A 27803-nucleotide genomic window follows, 5' to 3' on the forward strand; every position below is an offset into this window, starting at 1 on the left:
ACAGCTTTTCTGTGGAAACCTGTCAATACAAACTCCAGAAAAGTAAAATTACTGAAGTATAGCTGCGTTTTAGACTGTGTCTATGTTCAGCCTGTCCAAACCAGGCCAATTCACATCAAAAAGTGAGGCGATTTGAAGTAATTCCCTCAGGCAGCAACTGCAAGGAATCAGAAACTTCAATCCTTGAGCTGTTCTTTCTGAGTTTGGACCGTTCGCTTCTGCTGGAAAACAAAGCTATCTATGTTGCATGCCCTGGCTAATGTTTTAAGTTAGAACGGATGTATATTTATCATCATCAGAGCTGGAAGGGACCCTATGGATCATCAAGTCCAGCCTTAATGGCATATGATATGATTTGAGGAGATAAAAAAAGGAAGGAACATGAGATGGACTGACTCAGTAAATGACACCACAGTCTTGAGTACGCAAGACCTAAAGGACAACAGCCAGATGAAGAACCTCCACCCAGAAGCACCAATTTATACTCTCCAGCCCATCTGGAGTTGGCCCCACCACAGAGCAGAGTGAAGGAGTGACCTTAAGGCACTGAAGGTTGAGAGTGAAGAGGGATCGCAAGGAGTTCAACAACAGGTCTATGGGAGCTAAGCAGTCTGTCTCGTGCCCCCTAAAGAGTCTGCTCCTCCCCCGGCCCCCGGTATGGCAGGCAGGTTTATCTCATCTCCTATTTTCAAGTCTGTTTAAGTCCGATCCGCTTCGGCATATAGGCTAGCAACCTGCTGGGGCGAATGCGTGCCGAATCGAAACTGCAAAATAGGCAAGGCTCTTGGGTGAGATTATGGTCACACAACCAGGCATCTCACCCAACAGTTGTATTGACGGAAACAGTGCCCGTTCTGCACATGGCATTCCCACCTGGATAATAGACACCAAGCAGGGAGAGGAGTCACTTTGACCTTAGCCTCTGGGAGTGAAATGTCTTGGGTTAGCCCCAAGAAACCTCCATGTAGACTCAAGCTGGGTGGACCCAACAACCCCAGGAGTCTGACGTGGGGAAGCCATGAGCCCTGTAGAAGCAGGCTGGTGACATCAGGAAGCATGGGCAAGACCACTAGGCTGTTTCAGGATGTGTCCACCTTTTCTAACCAGGCTGTGGGCTGGACCAAAAATCATCAATCACCCACCCAACAGAAAAGCCTAGGAGACTGGTGGGCCAAAGTCATCCATGCCCAAACCAAAAATGGGCTTTGCGGGCTGCCTGTTGCTAACCTGTGCCTCATATTCTCCCAGCCAGAGTTATCCATAAGCAGATACAACTCAAAAAACGAAGCATAGAAAATGAAGAATAACAGCATATTATACCTGTCCTGCCCTACCGTGCTCTTGGCAAACTGGAGATGGAGTCCGGGATCTGGGGGCAGCAATCGGGGCGGGGCTGGCTTCCTGTTCTGTTTTGGGGGCTTCATGAGCAGGCGTTGGTGGCCTAAGGAAGACAAAATGGAGTTAGTAGGAGTTGATATTTCCTATGAGTCACAAAGGCTTTCTCAGAGACCTGAATGCCGATTATGCAGAGTGCCTATAAATATGTTCCGCCTGTCAAGGCCAACCCACAATATTTTGGTGCAGGAGGCAAAGCGCAAGACCGTGCACCTCATCCATGCCCAGGGGTTTACTGGGCTAGCAGTTGACTCCTTCCTCCATTCAGCTGGGGAGACCGTCTATTCCACTTCACCTGACAGCAGCAGGATCGCTTCCAGCAGCCGTTTTCAAGGAGGGCCATTGGTCCCTCGGCACATTTGAAGGAGGCCACAGATTGGAAACCGTTCTTTAACGTGACCTTATAAGGTTTGTTATGAGACTTAATAGAATCCTGATTCGGCCTACTAGGTTCAAAATGGCCGGCTGACAGGAGGCAAGCGGTATGACGACGGCATCTCCTTTCCTTCAACCTGTTGCTGTCCTCTCATGGCCTCATAGCGGATGGTCTCACTCTGCCTAATGGCAGGGCTGGACCTGCTGCCTATTTATATGAAGCAAATCTTACAGAGACACTGCTGGTCTCCAGGATCCTCTCAGGCAAAGGAAACTAAACCCTGTCATGCTACCCCTGGAGTCTCTCATCACCTGAAGAGGGCTCAAAAGCATTCAGAATACTAAGGGGTATGTTGTAATTCCACCTGCATGTTCATCTATAGTGTTTCTCTTTGTATGGCCTGTTATCATCACCTTTCCTTGCAAAGGGAAGGGTACTGCATCTGCCCAGACCCCCTGCAGCGCACGAATAATGGAGGAGGTCTCTGGTTTTATCTCCTCCAATTTCCCCTCAGGATCCCCTTCCAATGAAACACAAAGGCACTCCTACCTGTTTAATACTTCCTGAAAGTCAATATTCTCCACATATGCTTTCCAGCAATGGTTGGCCTCCCACACACCTCAGACAAACCCTTAAAACATTTAAAAGCGGACCAGCCGGGAGGACACCTGAGCTTCTCAAAACCCCAACAGGAGGGAGGGATAGGATTTATTCCCCTCCAGAAAGAGGATCCCAGTATGCTTCAACCATGCTTTTTGCTCAGAGGTCATAACAGGAGCTAGTAAAGAGAGGCGCAATGCTGGGAGAAGCCTTTATAACGACAGCCGTGTGTCATCAAGTCAATTCTAACTTAGGGTGACCTTTTCCAGAGATTCCTAGGTAGAGAGTACTCAGAAGTGGTTTATCTTTCCCTTCTTCTAGGACTGTGCAACTTGCTCCACAGCTAGTTCCCTAACTCACTGAGTTATTCAGCCAACCAGAGAAAATTTAGGAGCCACCTAACTGCACCTCACACTCCAGCTTTCAGGAAATGGATTGGGATGTAGTGACTTGATGTAGAGACTTCAAGACAAAACCCAGGTATTGTTCTTTTTATTAAAAAGAATGGTCCCATCGTCTTCCCATCTCGTCCTTCCAACTGGCTCTCCTGGGCTGCGGTTTAATCCTCACACAGTTGGAGCAGGCGGTAGATGTTCCTGAGTAACCATATCTTGTTCTGAGCTCTCCCAAAATGCCAATTGGTCTTGAACCGAACTGCAAACCAGATACTTCATCGTTTTTTTCATCGTTCGCGGTTCAGTTTGTGCCAATCTCTGTTTTGAACCTACAGATTCTGGTCCCACGTGTTGTTATGTATCGGAAAAGCAGAAAAAACCTTCCTCCATCTTCCACATAGACAGCATTTCAAATATTTAAAGATATCAGCTCAGCCTACTCTTCTCCAGGCTAAAAGTATCCAGCTCCCTCCAAAATTCTTCCCAGGGCTTCCTTTCCAGCCAGCTTACCATCCTGGCTGCCCGCGTTATTGATGCTATTGTTATTATTCATCAGGGAGGAAAAATATAAAATGAGAAGTGACCTAAGCATTTCTGGTTTTGATTTTCAGGTTTGGCAGGAGCTCTTACTTCTTCTGCCCTCTGCGAATGAGACAACGATCTTACGAGCCACCAGAAAAAAACATCTAGATATGGTTCAACAATAAAGTCAGGAAAAGTTGAAAGCAACAGGAAAAAAGGAAGGCGAAATACAAGATGGACTGACTCCATGAAGGAACCATGCCTTCCAGTTTGAAGCAGCTGAACAGGGTGGTTAAAGGCAGGACATTTTGGAGGTCACTCGTTCATAGAGTCAACACAAGTCAGAAGCTACTCACCAGCACTCTACGATGGTTCAAAACCCACCATAAATCACACCTGGGTGGTGTACCGAGAGGGAAACACAAAACTACTCTGGGGTCGTTGCATCAGGCTGCACTTTGCCGGATATTTATGTAGACCATGCTAGACTAGATGCATTAAGGGTTGCGCAAGACAGTCACACATTCATATGACCAAGAGCCAGAAAAATAATGCATCCTGAATTAAACACTCACCTCACCGGGTGTGGCTTGGGCTTAAGGTTTTTCTCAAGATCTTCTGTTGGACCGACTCCTGCAACTTTGGTCTTCAAGTTCTTCTCCTGTTCTTCGGTCTGATTAACTCCTGCGACTTTGGGCTTAAAAGTCTTCTCCAGCTCATCGGTCAGACAGACTCCCATGACTTTGGCTGGAGTAATCACCTGGCGGGAGAGGAGGCGCTTCGGGGAAGGTGTTTCTGGGCAAAGAAGAGCAGCGGCCGCTTGAGAAATCCACACCATGACTGGAAGCCATCAAGAAAGAGACCTCAAAGCTAGCTTTGAATAACTGAAGCTTGAAATTGTGGCTTTTGGGCTACAGCTTCCAGGTTTCCCAGTCCACATGGCTTATCTCCATGCTGGCTGGAGATTCTGGATCTGTAGTCCAAACATAGCATCTCCAAGCTGCCTGAAAAACATACACGGTCATCCAACCCTTCCTAGCTGTCTTGTAGTACACACAGTAGGTACTTGTGAAGACTACAAACCCCATATTCTTAAAGGGTTGAACTCCAAAAAGAATCTTTTTTGCAAGCTGTATCACTGGGAAACTGCTAACACGCCATAAAGAACACATGGAAGGACCGCCTCCTTCCATATGAGCCTACCCGGCTGTTAAGATCTAGCCAGGGGGCCCTTTTGAAAGAGCCATCCCTCAAGGAGGTAAGAGGGATGGCTTGTAGACAAAGGGCCTTCTCGGCAGCTGCCCCCAGACTATGGAACGCCCTCCCAACTGAAATTCGCCTGGCGCCGACACTGATGATATTTCGGCGCCAGGTCAAAACCTTCCTGTTCCAGAAGGCTTTTAATTGAAATAACATTAACTGTGGGTCTTAATGATGGCAATTTTAATTGTATTTTAATTGTATTTTAATTGTATTTTAATCATTTTATTTTATTGCACTGAATTTTAATTGTTGTAAGCCGCCCAGAGACCTTTGGGTAGAGTGGGCGGCATATAAATTAAATTAAAAAAAAATAAATAGACTAATATGGGGCTTCTCAAAGCCCAAACACACTTCTAACCAAGAGGTCTGCCTGTTGCAGCTTTGTCTGAGTTACAGTTCTGATTTTTGTCTTCTTTCAATTCACCCTGTGACAATTGTGGTTCTATTTGTCATGCCCTCATAGCAGGTGTCACCAGAATGAGATCCCCCATTTTGAATTTCACCTAACGTCCAGGGGTGCTCGGTAGACCTAGGTGTATTTATCATGGGTGCAGGAATAAAGTCCCACTGCAGTTTGGTCAGTTTAGTTTCCAAATAAATCTACACCTCTGGCATTTATCCTTTAAAATGGAATCATAATGTGTTGTTGAGTCAAATCTGACTTGGAGTGATCCTTTTCAGGAGTACTGTACTGTACTCAGAAGTGTTTTACCCTTCCCTTATTCTGAGGAGGCCCTGGGACTGGCCCAAGACTATACAGGCTGGCTCTACTCCCAAGAGGCACAGTGGGGAATTGAACTCACTACCTGCAGCTCCACAGACAGATACCTAAAGCACTGAGCTATCCAGAAAGCTTTAAAATGTCAGACATAGATATCTACAGAATTGTCAACTTCTGGACACTGCTCTACAAACATCTTATGTTTGTAAAGCAGTGAAGTAAACCTGGGTGGGTGGGGAGTATATTTTATTCCCTTGTCTCTTATTGCTATCATCTTTGTTGTCATCAACCTCCTCCTCTTCCTCCTCCACATGATTATCATTACTATTATTAGTTTCATTTCTATCTCTACTTGCTCCAGCGAGCTCAAGATCGTCTGTGTGTCTTTCTCTGCTACTCCTACTTTATCCTCACCACCACCTTGTAATGGAGGTCAGGCTAAGTCAAAAAGAAAGTGGCTGGCCCAAGATCACTAGTACGTTTCGGGGTCTAGCGGGGATTTAGAGCCAGGTTTCCTGCGTTGAGTCCAACATGCTAACCACCATTGATGGGTAGGGAGGAAATGGGCGGAGCTTAGCCCATTTGGCTGCCTGAGGGAAAAAAGAAGATGGTGTCCCATACATGATCTTGGGCTGGCAAATCAATTTTATTTCATCACTGGTGAGAGGGCAGGTTTAACCTGACGGCAGCTGGGAAATGTTGGGTGGCAAATAACACCGTGCAGTGCACGAACTTTTCTTCCAACTGCTATTTGCTTCTTCTTAGCATCTTATATCCTGCCCAATAGTTAGCTCTGATTAGGACCAGAAGCATTGGTCCCTGATAAACAGTTCTGCAGATAACATACTGAAAAAGAAATGCCAAGGTGCCAGCTTACAAACATCGCCCAACCTTTCCTGATGTTCTCTCTACCCGTCTCCTCTTTTTCTTCGCTGGGCTTTTCCTCTTCCTCTGCAATCGTTTCCATGTCCTTCGTTTCGATCCTACAGAAAAGGGGTGAAAATTCATTCCACAGAAAGGAGGCGTTTCAGGCAACACACTTCTCATTCGATATCGCTGGGAGGGGAACGTGTGGTTCTCCAGACGCCGTTGCAACTCCCTGCAACTTCAGCAAGCCAGCCGTGTGGGAGGATAGGCGTTGCAACCCAACAAGACCTCCTATTCAGAAGATACATCCCAACCCATGGACAGGGAAGCATGCAGGAACTTTTTCCTTACATGCAGAACAAAAGCTAAGTGTGCTGCTTCTATACCACCCCCTCATAGTGATTAAAACACTCTCTGGGTGGTTTACAAGTTAATGAGGCTACACACATCCTCTGCACCCTGCACAAGCTGTTTACCAACCTTGGAAGGACGGAAGGCTAAGTGAACCTTGAGCCTGCTATACCTGGGATTGAGCCCCAGGTCATGAGCAGAGTTTTGGCTGCAGTACAGCAGTTTAACCACACGTGCTTGAGTGTATCTAAACAATATGGCACTAGATGCCTTCTTCTGCTATCTTAAAACCTTGTTGTACATCCCGTGCTCTCCAGCCTCCTCTTAAAAAAGCACATAATCTGAAGAGGAACAATGTACAAGTGGGGGGAAAGGGCCCAATGCCTGATATTGTCTCAAAGGCTGGCCATGGCATAGCAGTCCAGGCCTTTGATGGAGAAGATTGTTGGTCTCCTCTCTGGCGTGTCTGATTAAAACTCGGGCCTGCAACAAGTGGGTCTGGATGCTCTAACCCATGGGTGGGGACCTTCCAGAGGACAGAGGGCAGAAGGCTGCAGGTACTCACCCCTAGACTTTTTACTTATTGATTTCCCCTTCACAAAGCCCCTTCATCCCACCTAATGACAAAAAAAACCCTCACATATAAACAAACCAGGGGAGTGGGTCAGAGATGCCAGGAGGGACCAAAATATGGTAGAATGGTCTCCCATGTCCTCTAGAAAAGGCAAGGGATTTTCTGAACAAAATGAGGGTTTTCTTAATATAAATCTTGGGAGTGGAGTGCCAAGGATCACAGTTTGGGCCCCTGGAGATCCATATGAGGTCCAGGACACATGCAGTGCCAATTCCTGTTCTAAAGCATTGAAGCCTGACCGAAGTTTAATTGGAAGAGCAGCAGTGCCAAGAGAGCTTGGATATGTTCTCTTCTCTTCTCTTCTCTTCTCTTCTCTTCTCTTCTCTTCTCCCCTCCCCTCCCCTCCCCTCCCCTCCCCTCCCCTCCCCTCCCCTCCCCTCTCCTCTCCTCTCCTCTCCTCTCCTCTCCTCTCCCCTCCCCTCCCCTCCCCTCCCCTCCCCTCCCCTCCTCTCTTCTCTTCTCTTCTCTCCTCTTCTCTTCTCTTCTCTCTTCCGATAGCTGCCAGAGTTCCCTATACAGCAGAAGGCCCTTGGGATTCTGGGAACTCTAGTCCAGAAACATTCTCCTTTTCTAAGTTCTAGAACCATCGTTCCCAACCTTGGGTCTCCAGGTGTCCTTGGACTAAAACTCCCAGAAGCCTTCATCACTAGCTGTGCTGGCCAGGATTTCTGGGTGTTGCAGTCCACGAACACCTGAGGACCCAAGATGGGGGAACCACTGCTCTAGAACTTTCCCCAGCACTGATATTACTAGACACTTCAGGCTCAGCACAGCTGGATTGCCACGAGAACTCCTCAGCAGGACCCATGTCCAACGTCACCTCTCTTAGGCCAGTTTCGAAGCCCTGTCCACCATCCCAAAATGTCCCACCATGGCATCTCCCTGGAGGATTGTGGGAGAATGAAAACAGTGTTTTGCAGCTGTTAAGAAAGGGAGAGGTCTGACAAAACAATCTTTTTCTGAAGGTTTCCTGCCACCTAGAATCCGTTGTTGACTGTTTTAAAAAACGGTTAAAAAATTAGGAAATGCATGAGATCACAGGACAATTCTGCATCTGAACAGACCAAAACCTGCCACTTCTACACCATTTGCATCCTCCTAAGTCCTCGCTGGTAGCCTTGTGTCTATATTGAGCCTTGCGTCTGAGCAGCCTTCAGAGGAAAGAACCTCATTTACAAAAAGGGCAATAAACGCACACGCCAGATTGGCACACTCACCTTGGGAACACGACGACATTACCGGAGCGTGAAGGTGGAGTGGCGCTTTCTCTGGCTGATAGCACTGAGTCCCCAGTCCCAGGCCTCTACAGCAGAAAATGAGGGAGTCACTTTGGGCATTTGACAAATTAAAAAAATACTAGCACAACCTAGGCAGAAGTTCTCAGAAAACCAATGAAACACGCAGCATCTGGAGTTTTCATTATAAGAGGGAAAGTGGGTTAAGGAAATATGGAAGACTTTTTTCGAATGACTGCAGTACATTGTACATGGAACTGCTTTTGAAAACCACTCAGAAACTTCACATGGCCCAACACAGGCCACTGAGTTTCTTAATTGTCGGAGCTTGGAAATATTACTTTTTCACAGTTTTACTTGCCATAAGCATGTGTAGACTTTAGCTCACTTCAGCATCAGATAAAGGAGAAGTGAAAACTGGTGAAAAAACTATGTAAGAGTTGCAGGTGACACTGTATTACTGAAAGAAACAGTAATGACTTGAAGAATCCACAGAAGAAGATTAAAGAAGAAAGCCCAAATGCAGGATTACAGTTGAATATTAAGAAGAAAACATTCATTTACATTAACACAATGTAAATGTTCACAATGAATAAAATGAAGTTGGCAAAGAATCAAAACGGAGACTGCAGGCGAGAAATCAGAAAAGGACTGAGAAGGACAGCTTTGAAGGAACTAGAAAAGATTCTGAAGAATTTATCACTGGAAGATCATCCACACTGTAATATTGTCAGTTACCATGTATGGGTGTAAATGTCGGACAGTGAAAATATCTGACGGGAAAATAATTGATTAATTAAAAATGTGGTGGTGGAAGGGCATTTATAGATATCATAGACCACCAGAAAGATAAATCAGTGGGTGCCTAATTAGAAGTCTAACGTCTATTGCACAAAAAGACAGGACTCATTGGAAAAAACATTAATGCCAGGACAAGTTGAAGGCAGCTGGAAAAGAGGAAGATGAAACATGAGATGGCATGACTCAGTCAAGAAAGCCACAGCCTTAAGCCTGGAAGACCTGAGTAGGACTATTAATGAGAAGACCTATTGTTGATTTTGATATGAGCCATCAGGCGACATCTAATTTATGATTAACTTAATAGGACTTCCAAGTTCTCTCAGATGCTTACGAAGTGGTTTTACTACTGCAACCCTCCAGTAAGTTTCTATGGCCAAGTGGGGATTTGAACACCACCTCCAGGAACTTCTGGAGGTCATTTATTTATAAGGTTGCCAAGAACCGGACAAGGGACCTTATACCAATACATACCAACAAACCCCACTGAAGTAAATATTTCTAGCTAAATACTGTAGATATAAGATGCAATTCTATACACCCTTACTTGGGAATGTCTCCTATCAAACTCATTAGTATTTCTAGATTGCACTGTACCTGTATTTTAATCAGTTAATACATTTAAGCAACTAATTTGTTGCAGCTCTAATAGTGATCCGTTTCTTGAACACAGTAATAAATGTCCCAGGATATTCCTTATACAGCTCAGTGCCCGGCATAAACATTTGGCTAAAAAAACCTCCAGAGCGAACCAGCCTGACTCATTCGGATAAAGTTCATACAACTAACTGTTTTAATTAAAATAATTGTGTGCCATCCAGTCAATTCTGACTCATGGTGACCCTTTCTAGGGTTTTCTAGATAGAGAGTGAACAGGTTTCCCACTGGAGACTCTGCAGTTTTCCCAAGGCCACCCAGGCTGGCTCTTTTTAGATGCACAGTGGGGAATCAAATTCCCATTCTCTGCCTCCGCAGTGAGTTAAGTGGAAACTTAACTCACTGAGCTATCCAGACAGCTAATGGTTTAAACCCAAGCATTATTACATTGGAAGATTAAAAAATAACATCAAAATAGCAGCATCTATTTCCAAAAGGAAACTACAAACTTACATTTGAAAGAGCTTTCAGCAGGTTTCCACTCCCATCCATGGCCTGTAGGAAGTCTTTATAAAACTTCATTTTCACTTTATTGTCCCGGATCACCAGAACACCAATTCCTTTAAAGGTGAACTCGACGGCCTGCTTGGTGGCTATAGACCGGGAGAAAGAGAGGAGCGTCTCTCGGACACAACCCTCCACAACATCTCTGTTAAAGGGACCCTCCAGAGATAACACGATGAAATTCAAGTGAACAATTGGGATATCACCTAGTAGAGAAGGGGAAAAATTAAAGGAAGAAATTATTTATATGGAAAGCAATGCATCCCAAGGAGTAAAATGACAAATTACATTTAAAAAAAACTTGGTGGCCATTTGCCACCAATTAACAAGGTGCTGGTTGCATTTCGGAGCATGCGCCTGATCATATAATCAGGCACACAACCAGCACCTCATTAATGAAGGACAATTGGCTGCCAAGATCAGTGTGATTTCATTTACACAAGCATAAATCACTAGTAGGATTCTGGCTATTCACCCCTATATCCCAGCGACACCCACTTCAACCAAAATGCTTTGTCTCATTTGTGTTTAGAGATGCATTACACCAATTACACCACTGTCTGACTACGGAAATGCCCTCAAAGTGTTTCTGATACATACATAGATCGAGCTGGGAAAGGGGAGGCTGTTCTTTCCAATTTAACTGGACACTGAACTTGTACAATGCTGACTGGCTGGCGTTTGCATAAGCTGTAAAGCAGCATCCCTCCCCTTCAAAGCACATGCCCTCCGAGAGTACAGTTTGGCTGCTTTGCCAACATGCCAGCACGTCAAGAGGTTTTGCAACTGGCCTTACAAATATATATAGAAGCCAGTCAAATGCAGCCTTGGCAAGGTACGAAGGCATACTTTTTAAAATAATTAAATAAATACGATGCATCAGCCTTTTACCCAGGACTGTCTATATTTTTAATTCAATTTTTTCTAAAGCATTATCCTCCTCCAATTAAAGCAAACCATCTTAAAACAGTATTCACGAAGGCTTTCACGGCCAGGATCTAATGGGTGTTGTGGGTTTTTCGGGCTCTTTGGCCGTGTTCTGAAGGTTGTTCTTCCTAACGTTTCGCCAGTCGCTGTGGCCGGCATCTTCAGAGGACAGCACTCTGTGCTCTGGGTGAATGCTCACAGAGTGCTGTCCTCTGAAGATGCCAGCCACAGAGACTGGTGAAACGTTAGGAAGAACAACCATCTTAAAACTAATTGCAAAAGCATTTTCGGTATTGTGCATCTATTTGTTGGGGATATGCTAATGTTAGCCAATAGCTGCCCACAACCCATTAGGGTGTTTTTTAGGTGGAGAGTGAGCAGGGTCAGTCTGAAACATGCTGTAAAACCAGAGGACTGTTTTTCCAGAGCCGGATCCAGCACAGCAACAAAGAGCCCTGTGATATTTTGTGCGATCTGGCCAGTGCTTTAAATGTACTTATCTTCACTGCAATCTATTGTAATTCTTGGTACCTGTCAGGGAAGGCTGAACAAAGAGCTATTTCGCATCTCAATGAACCGGCCCAAAAGATTGCATGTCACAGCCCAGTGCCAGAAAGATACGGGCCAGCTCTTAAAGGGGAAGAATAGCTCATTTTAAGTAGAAACCCAAGCAGACGAGGTTGTGTTTTTTTCTGTGCCAAACAGTGCCATCACAATATACCATAACTATGCCCATGGGGACAGGCTCGAAAGCACAACACAACAACCACCAGCGCTGTGGAAGACTGCTTGAAGAGCACATAAACAAGGGTTTTCTCCTGGTGTTGCTCCCACATCCGTTACAATCATTTCTCACTCACATGGCTTTTAGGAAGAGTGTGCCTCTTACAAATGGCCTTTTAAACTATTTTACTGACAAGTGATCATTTTAAATGCTTTGATCAGTATCCTGTTGGACTCATCAAGATCATAAGGATCACTGCACAAGACAATGGATGCTATTCTGATGGCTGCCCATTGTCCATTCGGTAGTGCTTTTTATGCACAATTAGTCACACACCTGACAGCGCGAAAATGTGAAAATCATCCGCATGACTGCCCTTATACACATGGCATAAATACAATAGACTCTCGGCCTTTCCTGATTGTGATTTTAGTTGTTTTACTGTTCAGTTGCTTTCTAATTTGTTTTTAATCTACCTTATTTGATGTTCGTGAGCCATTTTGAGTGCTGTGATTTTTAGTGGGTAGGAGTGATATCAATGCATTGAAAAGCTGGAATATGTCCAGGAGACACCAGCTCAGATGGTGACACATCTAGGAGCTAAAGGATGAGTGAATTGGGCACGTTTAGCCCGATGGAAGACTGAGAACTGATACAAACAGCCTTCTCAGGTATTTTTAGTGGCCCAATAAACATATTGCGCGCTCCTGCATTTGTACGGGTTTTTAAGGGGGCATCGCATGGCCTTTTCTGATTTTTTTTTCTGAACTGTAAAGAATATCCCTTGAATAGCTGCCCATTGGAGAACAAATGAACTTCTGACACCAGCCAAGCCGTACTGCATGCTTAAGAAAACACCCATCAGCTAATCTGACTGTGATTGCATACTGTCTCTCTCAACTCATCTTAAAAAAACTTGCCTACCACGAACAACACTATGGCATGAAACTTTGGGGCTATACATCAGATCCTGGTGCACAGTCAGATGGCGATGCATTATCCTTGAAAGCTTTTTCAGTGGTCCAATATGAAATATTGCCTGTTCCTGTATTTGTATTATTTTTTGTTTGTTTTTTGAGAAAGGGGACCACATGGACTTTTTCTGATTATTTTTCTCAGATATCTTAAGGCCAGCCATATGTACAACAGATCCAACTTCTTTCTGGGTGTTTCAGGGGATAGAATCAAGAACGAGTTGGTCCAAATTATAAGAAAGGATTTTTTCACTAAAGGTAACAAAGTTACCTCCAGTACTTTGGCTCCAGTACTTTGGCCATCTCATGAGAAGAGAAGACTCCTTGGAAAAGACCTTGATGTTAGGAAAGTGTGACGGCAAGAGGAGAAGGGGATGACAGAGGATGAGATGGCTGGACAGTGTCTGCGAAGCAACCAGCATGAAATTGACAGAACTCCGGGAGGCAGTGGAAGATAGGAGGGCCTGGCGTGCTCTGGTCCATGGGGTCACGAAGAGTTGGACACGACCAAACGACGACAACAAACAAAGTTTTTCCTGTGACAGTGGAACAGACTATCTCAGAAGGTGGTGACTTTTGAACAGAGGGTAGACAGAGATGCTTTCTCTGTGATTTTCCTTCAACGGGCAGAGGCTTGGATCGCTTCCAGCACTGTAATTCCATCATTCTGTGTTTTGAGGCCAACGACGGCACTCTCTGCCTGTCTTAAAATGTTATGCCCAGTGCATGATCCATTGCTTCAAAGATTCCTCTCTGAAAATTTGAATTGCTGCCATCTGTCTGTCCCAAACTAGGCTGTCAGACTCAGTAAAAAACAAACAAACCCAGTTTCATATATTCCAGGACTGATCTCCATTTCCACAGCTCTGTTATCATTATAGTAACAATATTTAAAGAAGCAGCTGCATCACTGTGTCTTAGCACAGTGGCTAAAAGAAAAGAAAAAGGAGAAGACAGGCAAAGTATTGTAAACACTGTAAGCACTAACAATTTTATTTCAGTGTCAGCGTTGGTGGATCAAAATCCCCTTCCTCAGACACAAGAGCAGAAAGACATGGCTTGGCTATTTTTGTTGTTGTTTAGTCGTTTAGTGGTGTCTGACTCTTCGTGACCCCATGGACCAGAGCACGCCAGGCCCTCCTGTCTTCCACGGCCTTCCAGAGTTGGGTCAAATTCATGTTGGTTGCTTCGATGACACTGTCCTCCATCGTCCCCTTCTCCTCTTGCCTTCACACTTTCCCAACATCAGGGTCTTTTCCAGGGAGTCTTCTCTTCTCATGAGATGGCCAAAGTATTGGAGCCTCAGCTTCAGGATCTGTCCTTCCAGTGAGCACTCAGGCTTGATTTCCTTGAGAATGGATAGGTTTGTTCTCCTTGCAGTCCAGGGGACTCTCAAGAGTCTCCTCTAGCACCACAATTCAAAATCATCAATTCTTTGGTGGTCAGCTTTCTTTATGGTCCAGCTCTCACTTCCATATAGTGCCACAATATTTAACCTCCCCATCTTTCTTTTTCCCCCTTTCCTTTTACCAACATTATAATAACATTACATCACAGCTCCGACCTGCCTTTTGAGGAGTATGTTTTCTTTACTATAGAGTAAGCTTATTGCTGAGCACGTAACTTGCACACCCTGGTACCAGATAAAGCATTGCACTGCAAACCAATCTCTTACCCGGAGTGTGTATTTTGTTAAATTTCAGCCCATGAATCTGTGCCAGTTTCTCCGACAGAAGGAAGACAGGCCGTTGCAGGAGGGTATGCTTGTTATTGCCAAGTTGAAGCTTCTGCCTCAGAAAGGAGAAGGTCCCCAGTCCTGGTATCAAGACCCCCTGAAAAAAGAAATCAAAAGCTGGTCAAGGTCACAAGCTACAAACAGCTATTATATCAGACTCAAAATCAGCAGAAAAGCCACTATCCTGTCCATGATCGCTTATATGGAGTAACAACAGTAGTCCTCATAATCATGATTCTCAACCAGTAGGGCATCACTCCATGGGGATCATTGTCACGAGTTTAGGTTGGGGGAAAAATACATTCAATGTTGCATATACTGGAACAACACACTAAACAACCGCACACAAATTTTCAATATATATAGCAATGAATGTGTTTTTTCCCTATAGGATGGATGCCCCCATATATATAAAGTTAGGAACACAAGAAAAATGTAGCCGTTGATTCATTTTAAAGTGTGTCCTTCTCTCTATACACCTGCGCAATCACTAAGATCTGCTAAGGAGGGCCTCCTCTGTGTCTCACCATTGAGAACATTCAATATATGAAGACATGGGGGTGGGCTTTTTCTGATGTAACATTCCAGCTGTGGAATGCTCTCCCCTTGGAGATCTGATTGGTGACCACGCTGGCATCACTTTGAAGTCAAGACATACTTGTATTTTAGAGTCTTTGGGGTTGAGGATCAGAGCATGCGCAGATTTTAGTGCAACGGTTTTAATGTTTTAACTTTGTCTTTTAAATGGCTTGACTTTAAATTGTTTTAAATATCTTACGTTTAACATTTATTTTATACAGATATGTGACCTACTCTGAGCTTTTGTGATATAGGGCAAGTTATAAATAAAGTCTCTGGCTGTGGAGCCAGAGTTAGGGAGTTCGATTTTCCACCCTTCCTCCTGCAAATAGAGCCAGCCTGTGTGGCTTTCGGTAAGCTGCACAGTTCCAGGGTGCCCCCAGAATCGTTAAACTACTTCTGAATATTCAGAAGGGAATAGGGAATAGTTAAACTACTTCTGAATATTCTCTACCCAGAAAATTCTGAAAAAGGGCACCATAAGTCAGAACTGACTTGACCACACAGGTTTTATTATTATTATTATTATTATTATTATTATTATTATTATTATTATTATTATTATTATTATTATTATTATTATTATTATTATTATTATTATTATTATTATTATTATTAACAAACAAATAAAAGTAGAGCCAGAATGAAGCCGTCTTCACCAAGATGAAAAAGGGGTTGAATCATTCATAACACGACAATTCCAGCAGAAGAAATAAACTGTGCAGGATCCCACCTTATTCATGGAGAGCTGCTTTCCCACAAATTCAGAAACCGCGGCCCAAATACTAAGGATCTCTGAAATGTGAAAAAAAAAACATTGCATATTTATTATACAATAACCTTAGTCCTGTGAGACGTTACTGCAGGAAGACCACACACACTGAGCATTTTCAGCAAGTTCTTCATTGAACTTCTGGTGGTTTAGGCGTTTGGTTCCCCCACTCTGCTTTCATGACAGAGACTGGACTTAAGTGATCCATAGGGTCCAACAGCAATGCAGTTCTAAAAGCCAGCATGGATCAGCCCATCACTAGAGCGGTTCCTACTGTACTTTTCTGAATGTAGGTAGAATCAGTCCCTGTTTTACGAGGGTATTGCAGGAATGCAAGCTATAGTTATACAGTACAGTCTAAATACATTTTAGGTAAGCTACATCAGAAGTGATAATACAAATATATAGTACAGTTATGTTACAGTACATCAAGTACATTTGAGATATATTCGAGTACATCAAGAAAGCTTGTGATATAGATACAGAACAGTGTTTATGCTTCATAAGTACATAGAGATACACAGAGAAACTTCCAAGCGTTATCAGCACATATAGTTGCAGTAGATTGCAGTAGTTATGTTAAAATACAGTTTCCTTATCTCCCCGTATCACTATGATTGCTGTGATCAAGCCAAAGCAGAACTTGCAGCTTTAAATTTGTTTTTTTGTTTTTAATTTTTCTGATACCCATAAGCGGCTTAAGGAGACTGCTTAGCCCCTTCACAATATTGGGAAATTAAAAATTTTCCTCCCGCTCCTCCATGGAGGAAGGCTTGGAAAACTGGCTTGAGAGCTTTTCAGAAAGATGATCCAAACATAAAATTTTTCCAGAGACGCAGTTCTCCGCTGGACTTTTGAAAAGTGCCGCAAGCGAAATAACCAAAAGCCGCTTACCCTCCGAAGTGAGTTTAGGAAGCGTTAGAAACACTTTCCTGCCACCCTCTAGGATGGCTGCGTGGATGCTGTCCAGCATGTTCACCTCCTTCCCACCAACTTGACCAGAGCAGAAAGCGAGGGGAAAAAACAGGTAGACTGCGTTGCCCTTTGGAGGTTCGTCGCTGCGAGGGAAAGGGGGGAAGTCATGCACTTTTCCAGACCCCCTTTCCTGCTCATCTGACTTTAAAGCACAAATTTCCAAAGCTCGCCCCCGTGTTCTTTCTCCTCCCCGTTCTTCATCAGAGGAAAAAATAATAACCGGCTTCTTAAAAGGCAAGAGAGAAAAGAGGAGGAACTTCGCCAACGGGAGAGCACTCTCTCCGTGAAGGGGCGGGGCCAGGGACGGGGGAGGCGGGGTCGTTGCTAGGACGCGGACTCCCCGAACTGTTGCTATGGGTGACGTCACAACAGAAGTGCCCCTCCCATCTTTGCAGGAATTGCCCCCATCACATTCTCTTGCAAGTGAAGAGAGGCCGGTGATTGGCAGGAGGAGCAGCAAATAAGAAACATCCGAGGCGGGCTTCGGTAGGCGGCTCTCCAAATTTAGGGAAAGGGTCACTTTAACATGACAGAATGTCGTTGCGATCACTTAAATATTTACATTATTGGGACTCTGGGGATCCAGATTCAAATTCTCCCCTTGGGTCACCTCTGGCTCTCATCCTGGCCTGTGACAATAAAAGGAGGGAGGTGGAGATGCCTGCAGGGTGCCTTGAGCTCAGTGGCCATAAAGTGGGCTAAAAGTTAGCTCATGAATACGAAAGAACGAACTAACGAACTAATATGAAGTGGGCTGACTCACCAAAGGAAGACTCAAAAATGTCTTACAATGCCCTTTAACGATCTTTTTTGAAATTAACTAGGAAGCATTACTTTAGGACACAAAATTTTGTCTTCCAGTCCTACTATTTTCGAGATGTCCCTTCATTACAACAGGGACTTCTCATGGGGTCAAGCAATTTCAGGGGGTGCCTTTCGTTGGTCATGCACTCCCTACATGTTACAGGTTGTTGAAAAGAGACTTACGGGTCACTGTATTATTTTTACCTCATCATGGTCCAAGCTGTTTAAGGATTGCAGTGATCATCTGGACCCCTCATTGTTGAGGGACATATAAGGAGCCTCCCCAAAAAGTGGGAAAAAATTTAGGGGTATACTTGGGCATCCACCTGGACAGTGGCACACAGTTGGCAAATCCTTCCCTTCCAGAAGCCTTTGCACTAGAAGAGTACCAAATCCAGACACTTCACGGACCAACCCACCATGGACAAACGGTCAAAAATGATCCAATTGTCTTGACATTTTAATTGGTGTTTTATTTTGCTTATATTTCATGTGTGTTCATAATTCTGAATTGTGCAATGCTCTGATATGAATAAAGAAAAGATTGTCTACTCTGGCTACAACCAACAGCAGCTGCAGAAGATGAACATTACGTTGCCCGCCTCTGCTTTAGGACAACCCAGCCTCCGCCAGAGAACCATTCCTTCTCAAGCAAGGCCCAATCTTCAGGTGTAAGGAAGCACAGCATCCGAGATAGGGTAGGCAAAGTATGGCTTCTGTGCCACAATCAGCCTGTCCCAGCTCTAGATTTGTTTCAAAATACTTTACTACTTTTGCTCAGTCCCCTTGGTCCTCTAGTCTATATTAAGCAATTTTACCATGTTTTGCTCAACATCTCTGTCCCTTCCACCCACCAATGCTGGTTGTTGCCCAGAGGGTGCCAGAGGACTTCTCCAGTTAAAACACACCAGCACTTTTTGAAATAAAAGTTTAGGGAGAGAACAATACATGTGAGTGCAAGCAGCTCTCAAGGTCTGAGGTCAGCACATGCAGACCTTGGCCCTCTGGTCTACAAGTTCTAACATGCAGAAATGTAAATGCTGTGCCACAAAATACCTGCAGCAGTAGGGCAAAATTGCTGACCGGCAACAAACATCTGTTCAACATGACAGCTGTCGAAACAAAAGCTGCTAATGGACCTCTATAGCCCCTTGGTTGTGCACAGGGTTTGTTATACACAGTATTAACAACACCAACAGAAAAGAAATTGACCTTGTTGTTTATGAACCCACTGATAAAATTATGTGTGCATTTCATAAGTTGTTTGGATGGAATATAGATCAAGATATCTGAGTTTTTTTAAAAAAAACAATAATGTTATTTTTAGGGCTTTATTTCCAAACAACATCCCCCAATTATTACAAAAGCTGCAATGGCAACCCCGCCCCCCTCCACCTCTTCTTCTCACACTTTTAATTGATCCACTGAAATCTTCTTTATAAGGCTGACCTTCCTGTAACTTTTAAGTTATGGCCTGGTGTTAGAGTGCATTTCAAAAAAACTTGACTCAAGACTATGTTTTCCAAAAGAAAGGATTCTGAGTTAGTCTTCTTTGGAAATTCTCATACCTGGAAAAAAAGGAAGAGGGAAGATTAACATAAATAAAATGTGATGTCATATGAAAGCCACTGTAGCCATCTAGTCACTCGGCTACACTTTCCAGATGACTATTTTGTCACCTCTATGTCTTTTCTAGGACAAATGTGCATAACTTCTTCAACAACACTTGGTTGCCAGACATTTTATCATGCCAGCTTCCCTCCTCTGGACATGTTCCAGCTTCTCAATATTATTCATAAACTGTGATGCAAGAACTGGCTGCAGTATTCCACATGAAGTCTGATCAAAGCAGATTAGGTAAAGGTAAAGATTCCCCTTGACATTTAGTCCAGTCCTGTCCGACTGTAGGGCGCAGTTCTCATTCCCATCTCCAAGCCATAGAGCCAGTGTTTGTCCGTAGACAATCCTCCGTGGTCACGTGACCAGTGCGACTAGATATGGAATGCCATTACCTTCCCACCAAGGTGGTACCTATTTATCTATTTGCATTTGCATGCTTTCGAACTGCTAGGTTGGCAGGAGCTGGGACAAGCGACGGGAGCTCACTCCGTTGCATGGATTCGATCTTACGATGGCTGGTCTTCTGACCTTGCAGCACGGAGGCTTCTGCAGTTTAACCCACAGCGCCACCACATCCCCAAAGCAGATTAGTGATACTATTTTTTAAATTTGATTTTCGTAATATGTGCTCCTCCTACAAAGATTTAAAGGGCTGTTATGCAAAAGATGGCACAAGCTCATTTTCTCCAGCTTTATAGGATAGGACTCAGAGTTATGGGCCTAAATTACAAGAGGTAACCGTATTAAACTTGATCTGATCTAATCGACAAGAGATAATTTCAATTAAACATTAGAAAGAAATTCCTGACAGTAAGAGCTGTTCAACAGTGGAATAGACAGCCTTGGGAAATAGTGGATTCTCCCTCACTGGAGGTTTTCAACAAAGATTGGACAGCCACCTGTCAGGGTTGCTTTATCGGTGGATTTTGTGCTCCTGCAGAGAGCTGGGCTTGATGACTCTTGCCCTTGCTCCTGACAGCCCCTTCATAGTTGCCACACATAACTGAATGGCTGTTGACAAGAGAAATATGGGACTGCACTACTAGTCATGCACCATGTATATTTTACTAATGCTAGATACAGGTATTCACATATTAGACTAATGGTCAGCTAATATATTGAAATATATTTGACTGACATATTCAGATCCTTGACTAATATTCATATGATCAGTTCATGCTATTTTCTTACAGTTAGCGAGAACTTAAATATTATTGCTACAAGTATTAGTCCTGCCGAGACCTCATATGTTAAAGACATATTTACCCCTTACCATTTCAGAACTACGTTGGCAGGAATAAAAGCTTCTGAAGGGTTGGGTGTCATTTGGGCCTGAGTGACAGCAAAAGACGAAGCGAAGTTATAGAAGTTGTCTAGCATCTTTTGAGTGAACTGAAATACAAAGTAGACAACAACAAAAAACAGTCAACAATTCAATTAAAATAATCTCTATTGTCAATTCTTCCAAACACTTTAAGCTATTGCAGAGAACACTATTCTGAAGGTGAAACAATCTTTTTATATGCAAATATGATCTGAATAAAATCATGCAAAGACACCACAAGGTCCCCCATCACAGTACATTCACCTTTGACAGAGCCCTCACTGTTCAGGAGGTTCCTACACTCTTATTGAGCAGGTTTTGGGACGGTTACAGGGGCTGCAGTGGTTAAGAAGAGGAAGGGAAAGAATGTTTGTTTGTGTAAACTGCCTTCTGCTTCACAACTACTGGATATAATCAGCAGAATATAAGACCAATTATGAACCTCCCTAGTTTCTGTATAATGGTGGTAAACTGACCCTTCTGACACTTCATGGCTAGTTTCAGTAAAAGTTCAGGACACCAGAAACTGCATCCAGATGTCAGCAAGGAGATGGAAACAAACACAACGAGGAAAAAAAGGCAAGGAAGAGAAGCCCCACCATCACAGTGTGAGTGCTTCTGGTCTAGAAAGGTGTCTTTCCCAAACAGACCTTTTACACTGCTGTAATTTGCAAACAGCCACCAGATGTCAAAGCAGCGAAGAAGTGATGAGTTTATGTGCTCATTTTCAAATAGATTTTAACCATCATTTTAGAAATGACAATTTTAGTTTGGGAATAATAAAAATATTCTATATATGGTTTTAAAAGCTTGTGGGATAGCTTAGTAGTTTAGGTATCTAGCTGTGGAGGCAGAAGTTGGGAATTTGATTCCCCACTGAATCTTCAGGGAAAAGAGCCAGTCTGCATGACTTTGGGTAAGCTATACAGTCATAGGGCACCGCCCACACCAAAAGAAATGAAAGGTAAACCACTTCTATGTATCCTCTACCTAGAAAACTGGAAAAGGTCAATATACGTTGGAATCAACTTGATGGCACGCAATCGTCATCACTGCTTTATATGGTTTAAATTTAAAGGCCTCTGGGATCACATACTAATGAAAAAGACACCGTCAGGAAATCAAAGAAGAAGCTAAACCAGAAACGTTTCTATGATGTTCAGTATTCTTCTTGAATTAAGCTGAGCACATATAAAAATATGCTGACTTGCTACAATGGCTTTATTTTTAGTGTAATATTATTCTTGTTATAGTTACATCTCTCAGAGATCTTTTTCTAAAAAAGGACATGGCCATCTTACAGAGAAAATATACAAAACTAAAAACAATTTAAAAAATAGCATCTCATTACAGAGACAACCACTTGCTCTAAGACAGATCTTTAAAAATCTACTAATTTCATACCGCAAATGTCTGGGAATGATATAATTACAAATAAAATCCATTTCATCATGTGAGGGATTTTTTTGTGGTGAATAATCTGTTAGTAAAATGGTATTTGTGTTTGATGCAGTCTAAATTTCCAAAAATATTAAATGTTTTCTTAAAAATCCATTTAAATGCACTGTCACATGACAAAGGAGGATTTACACCCCCAGTCTCAGTTGCTGTGAAAACACAGTTGGATGCACCTTGCAACATAATGGCTAAAATTCTACCAGAAAAAAATCTCACGCATTGTACAGCGGTTTCTTCTTGCTGGTTTGCCAACTGCTATGCAACCAAAAAGCACAACCAAGGGTGCAGCAGCTTGCCTGAACCAAGGAAACTCTTGTGTCAATGTGCTGCGCAGATGGGTTCGCTTGACAACAACCTGCTTCAGTTGTGTGAACCCAACTGGATTCTGACCAATGGTATATATACACATTGACTTATGTAAAATGTAAGGCATGTTTCCTGTCTCCTCTGACCGCCTAGAGTGGTCATATACACTGGTTCTTAACCTTGGGTTACTCAGGAGTTTTGGACTGCAACTCCCAGAAGCTTTCATCATCAACTGTGCTGGCTGGGATTTCTGGGAGTTGCAGTTCAAAAACATCCGAGTAACAAAGGTTAAGAACCACTGGTCATATAGACCAGATGGGCGGGATATAAATCAAATAAATAAACAAACAAACAAAGCTGCCACCAACCTCCACTGAATCCCAGCCTCTGTGCTACGCAGAGGGGAGTTTCAAGAATAATGCAGGATGGATAGGAGGCAACACAGAATCCCAGATTCTGCCCCTCTCCATTACTTTCTGCACTCCCTCTCAAATTGATCAGAAACCCCATTCCCATCACCCAGAAAGGCTTTCCAGGGTCCAGTTGGAAGAAGGGACAAGAAATGTTGCTCCCAGCAACCTTCTTCCACTCGCTTAGTTCAGGATCCAAGGTACTAACTGCAGATGAATTGAAGAGATGGCTACATCTTGCACCTTGAAAGGAACTAGTAAACGCTTTCTTAGATCACCAGATACTCCACTGCTATCGGTTTCCACAAATACCCTTCCCATCTAATAAGGAATCCATAAACAACGCTGAGCATTCCCCAGCATTATACTTCACTCTTGTGTAAACAGACTGTGCTTTAGAACCAAATCTTGGAAACTCTCTCTTCCTTTTCTTAAAACAGAATGGCTGCGAGAATCAGGTAGTTCTACTCCAAAAAAAGGTAAAATTTTCAAATTCTGCTGAGAACAAACCCTTTAAAACTACACACCTCAAACATAGATCAGCATAAATGAATAGCTGCCTTTCAGCAGAGTCTGTCCATTGCTACCATCCCTTTCTAAGAACCCCCAAGATTCTTTAGGACATAGTTCAACAAGTGCTTGTCTAAAGAAAGAAAACACCATTCATGTACCACTTTTGTCTCGCTGGATCATGTTCAATATGTCAAGGTCTATTAATGAAGATGTTGCTGTGCTAGTAATTAGTGGCATCCAAATGCCTTCCCAATTACCTCTGTGAAGGAATTGACCGACGATACAGCAGCACTTGCTACAGGGGTTTGCTGAGCCAAGAGTTCCAGCAGCTCTACGGAAATCCCGATCTGAGCTACAGACGGCATTTGGGGCAGATTCATGGCTCCAAACGGATGTTGGCTGCCTTTCCCTAAAAGAGACATCAAAGATGGGCTAATGCATCAGCCCTTGTCCCAACACCAGCTCACTTCAATCCCAACCCAGATTTACACCAGACTCTGGAACAGCAAGCAGCATCTACCCTGACAGTATGGCAAAATGCAAGACAAAGCCATACAACAAACATTTTTTTAAAAAGCATACTGTTGCAGAAGAATGATTTCTAGTAATTAAAAGAACATAGTGAACAGCACAAATCAAACCAGCTGTCAGGAACAGTCATGTGTTCAAATTCAAGGAGATTATGTGTGGCCTTCTTTTGCGGCCATTCTTGAACGAATGGGAATTTAACACACCAAAAAGTGTCAATAAATGCTAAATCATCATTCAGCTGCCATCTTCTCCACTATAACATGTAATGTCAGAATGCATATGGCAGTATATGCTTGGAGGACTCTCCCTAAAGAGCAATTTCAGCTATTCTTTTCCCCAGGCTTATTAGGCTGCGTAAAGATTTTGCCGTTGGTTCTGAAAGGCCCCAAAGGGTAGCTTTTGAGAATGAAGAGGTGTTTCCTAGATACATCCCTTCTGGATTTTACAGAGGCTGTGCAGATGACAGTTTTTTCAACTGCAAGGACTGAAGGAGCAGCAACACTAACTAAGACACCAACAAAATTCTTTCTGCTTTAGATCCACCCTGTGATTAGTGTTTTCCCTTTAGGGGAACACAACCTCTTGAGTCTTGAGAGATGTATCCAGTGTCATTTGTGTGTTCAACAACCAAACATGCACACAAGGACATATACACCTGTGCAAATGTAGGAGTCAATGCTCCACCCAGCCAGGTGATTAGTTGGGCCACAGGGAAAAGTTTCAGGGATCACACTCAGAGTAACCAAAGAGTGGTAACAACTGTTCAGAGAGGAAGTGGTTAAAGAGCCATTCATTTAGTCTCACCAGTAAAAAATGGTGAACACAGTTATGTTGTGCTTCTAAACAAACTATCACAAAGGATGAACTCAGCTCTACGGTAACCCCTTCCTAGCTTCCAACAGCATTGTTTACTCATCTTACCAGATTTTAGGCCTGAAATTTTGAAGATGGCACTTGGTTTTTCATTTGTGACAAACCCTAGCAGCTGCCACACTGCCGCCCCATTTTCATCAGGATAGCAGAAGTAGACGGATCCACCCATGCCCTCTGGAAAGGGTATGGTCCCCAGCATGAAGACCACGACATGGTTGATGCTTTCGTAGTCAGCCAAGTCGAACACAAATTTGTCTTCTGCCACTTGCTGTGCAACTGTCTGCACCTATTAAAGCAAAAACATAGAACAAAATGTGAATTTGGACTATCAATACCGTCTTCACTCTGCAGAAAAAATAACTCTGTGCAGAATAATTTTATTAGTTACATGTATATCTTGCCTTTTCCCCAACAAGGTCAAAGTGGCATACGTGATTCTCTTCCTCATTCCTCATTATGTGACTATGCTGGTCTCATAAGAGGAGCATACAACCCTTGCTTTATCTTTGTGAGGAAAAGTCAGGATGGGTGGAGGTAAATACAACATTTGTTTCATGCTCACTACAGTGCTACAAGGCAGGCCAACTGAGCGGGTCTAAATGGAGAGACCCTGAACCTTGCTTGAACAGACATCACAGGTGGCGTTGTAGCAACCTTACTTTCCCTATAAGGACTCAGTAATTAAATACAGTAAAGAAAAGAACAGTAAATTGATGTACCTGTTCATCTCACAGTTGACACTGTATTAAACAACTTGTTTAAACAAGTTTTACATAGAAAATGTCAGCTGATTCAAGACTGTTACTCAATAAAGTATGTACACATATTTTAGTCAATTTAACGAGTGGTTACATTTACACTTAGAAAAATCAACAATAAAAACTTTTGATTTGAGAACAAATCCTTTCTCAAACAGGTTTGGATGCCTTTTTCAAAACAGATGTAGATTTTGAAATCTGGTGTAGATTTTTTTAAACAATACTTTTATTTTAAATATTTTATCTAACTGCTCAGTGGTTTGACTATCTGGCTGTGGAAACAGAGCTTGGGAGTTGGATTCCCCACTATGCCTCAGTTCCATTTTAAAACGATGATTACGCACGTTTCAAAAACCACTTAAAAACAAGAACTATAAAGAAGAGGTAATATACTCTATAATACTGTATGTATACTTTTAGAAGTTCCAAAGATCTGAGGCCACCACTGAAAAGGTCCTATCTTTAGTGCCCACCTCTCTAATATATTGTGATGGTGGGCTAAAAAAAAACATTTAAGGTTTTTTTAAAAAAACAAAATTGTTTAAAGGTGAATGTCCTGTATGAGAGATGGAGGTCTGGGAATCAAGGAATTCAGCTTTCTATGATTAGTTTCACCAGTGTCTCAATTCCTGCCTTAGCCTTTAGGGAAGCACAGATATTTGGTAACTACCATTTAAGTAATAGCTACACTGAACAAGTCACAACATGACTTGTCGCTTTTTATAGTTTTCTACAGGTCCTGACTCTACTTTTAACAAGTACCTATTGCTGCTTCCCAGCTGGATTATTGTAATGTGCTCTAGGTGGGGCTGCCGATGGAAAATGTCAGGAAACTTCAATGGGTCCGAAATGCGGCCGTCAGATTGCTGACTGGGGCTGGTTACAGGGATCACATAACTCCTGTGTTACAACAGCTCCACTGGTTGCCGATCAATTACCGGGCACAATTCAAAACACTGGCCTTAACCTATAAAACCCTAAACAACTTGGGTCCAAGCTATCTCAATGACCGCATCTCCCTTTATGAGTCTTCTCGAGTGTTAAGATCCTCAGGAGAGGCCTTTCAGTCCTACCACCTTCACAGGCGTGTTTGGTGGGGACACAGGAGAGAACCTTCCCTGTTGCTGCTCCCAGACTTTGGAACTCCCTCCCACAGGAGGCCAGGCTGGCCCCATCTTTGCTGCCCTTTTGCAAACCGACCACCCTCAGCAAGGCTTCCCTCTGTAACCAGCTACCGGTGTGTGATTTTTACACAATTATACATTAAGGGTTTGACTGGATTTTTAGTACTACCTGTGTTTTCTACTTTTCTGTTCTCCATTTCTCAGAATGGCATTTAAAAGACTGTATATTTATTGATCCTTGCCTTAATATTGCTTGATGATGATGATGATGTAAATTGCCTCTGTTCACAGTTTTGAATACTGTCTTCCAATGATGTTAAACCCTGTTGTGCACTCACTCTTTTCAAGTTTAAATATTGTCTTTCATTGTTGTAAGCCGCCTTGGGTCCTTTACAAGGAGAAAGGCAGAGTAAAAAATATTTTTAAATTAATAAAATAAAGAACCTCTCGATGAATCCTCTTGCTTGTTTATTTTGTCAGTCCTGTTAAGCCCTTTCCAGTCCTTTCATTTGTGAATCCTTGGGGCCTTTTTTCCAAGGAGAAAAAGGGGGGGGAGGGTACTTTGCTCTTCCAATTCATCTCCTAAAAATATAATTGTAATACCTCTGCCTCGACTATGCCAAATCCAAATTGAAGTCAGTTTGCATGGAGGATGATAGGCAAGGGCTGGGAGACTGAATAGGGGAAAAAGTCAATGGAAAGAATGAAGGGTTGCATTATATGGAGGTAGCCAAGCAGCCCCACACCGTTCACCATGGAAACCCCATGGACTCTCCTCTCTCCCTGTTGCCCCTCCAACTCCTCTCCGTGGTCCCCATAGAAACCCAAGGCGGAGGGACCCGCCCACTCCGGCCTTTCCCCCGACTTACCAGCCTCCCAGCAACTAAACAGCCAAACATGGCGGCGGCGGGGGGGGGCACCGACACCTCCGGACCGTCTCCTCGGAGCGGGGCCTGTCTAGAGACGTACAGCCCTGCGCCACCTTCGTGACAGGACCCCCCCTCCTCCCCGGCCCACCCCCCAAAGAAAACACATCCGGGGCAAGCGGAAGCAGAAGACTAGACTATGACCTCCCCTA

At 43.4% G+C, this 27803-nt stretch overlaps 2 protein-coding genes across 2 annotated transcripts in view; both read right to left on the bottom strand.

The window, feature by feature from the left end:
- The window catches only part of CCDC81 (coiled-coil domain containing 81), a 29278-nt gene extending 11728 nt beyond the window's left edge, over window positions 1–17550 (bottom strand). Inside the window, exons 1-8 of the mRNA XM_020809429.3 lie at window positions 16924–17550; window positions 15991–16052; window positions 14619–14775; window positions 10268–10524; window positions 8342–8427; window positions 6164–6255; window positions 3864–4083; window positions 1321–1441 (exon numbers count right to left, since the gene is read on the bottom strand). Of these exons, the coding sequence (XP_020665088.3) occupies window positions 1321–1441; window positions 3864–4083; window positions 6164–6255; window positions 8342–8427; window positions 10268–10524; window positions 14619–14775; window positions 15991–16052; window positions 16924–17002 (1074 nt within the window). The 5' untranslated portion in view covers window positions 17003–17550. The remainder of the gene's footprint in view (window positions 1–1320; window positions 1442–3863; window positions 4084–6163; window positions 6256–8341; window positions 8428–10267; window positions 10525–14618; window positions 14776–15990; window positions 16053–16923) is intronic.
- A 1575-nt stretch (window positions 17551–19125) lies between these two features.
- HIKESHI (heat shock protein nuclear import factor hikeshi) lies at window positions 19126–27757 on the bottom strand. Its single transcript, XM_020809444.3, has 5 exons — window positions 27595–27757; window positions 24892–25129; window positions 23697–23848; window positions 20702–20820; window positions 19126–19376 (listed from the first exon to the last, which is right to left on the bottom strand). The coding sequence occupies exons 1-5, from the start codon at window positions 27622–27624 to the stop codon at window positions 19322–19324; spliced, it is 594 nt and encodes a 197-aa protein (XP_020665103.1). The 5' UTR covers window positions 27625–27757; the 3' UTR covers window positions 19126–19321.
- Window positions 27758–27803: the final 46 nt, after the last annotated feature.

This window comes from Pogona vitticeps, chromosome 3, assembly GCF_051106095.1.
Source record: "Pogona vitticeps strain Pit_001003342236 chromosome 3, PviZW2.1, whole genome shotgun sequence".
Taxonomy (NCBI): Eukaryota; Metazoa; Chordata; class Lepidosauria; order Squamata; family Agamidae; genus Pogona; species Pogona vitticeps.

Coding starts and splice junctions, on each gene's coding strand:
- HIKESHI (XM_020809444.3), bottom strand. CDS start 27,624: ATGTTTGGCTGTTTAGTTGCTGGGAGGCTG. Junction 23,849..24,891: donor AATTTCAGGCCTAAAATCTG/GTAAGATGAGTA, acceptor TGTCTCTTTTAG/GGAAAGGCAGCCAACATCCG. Junction 20,821..23,696: donor CGGTCAATTCCTTCACAGAG/GTAATTGGGAAG, acceptor TTTGTATTTCAG/TTCACTCAAAAGATGCTAGA.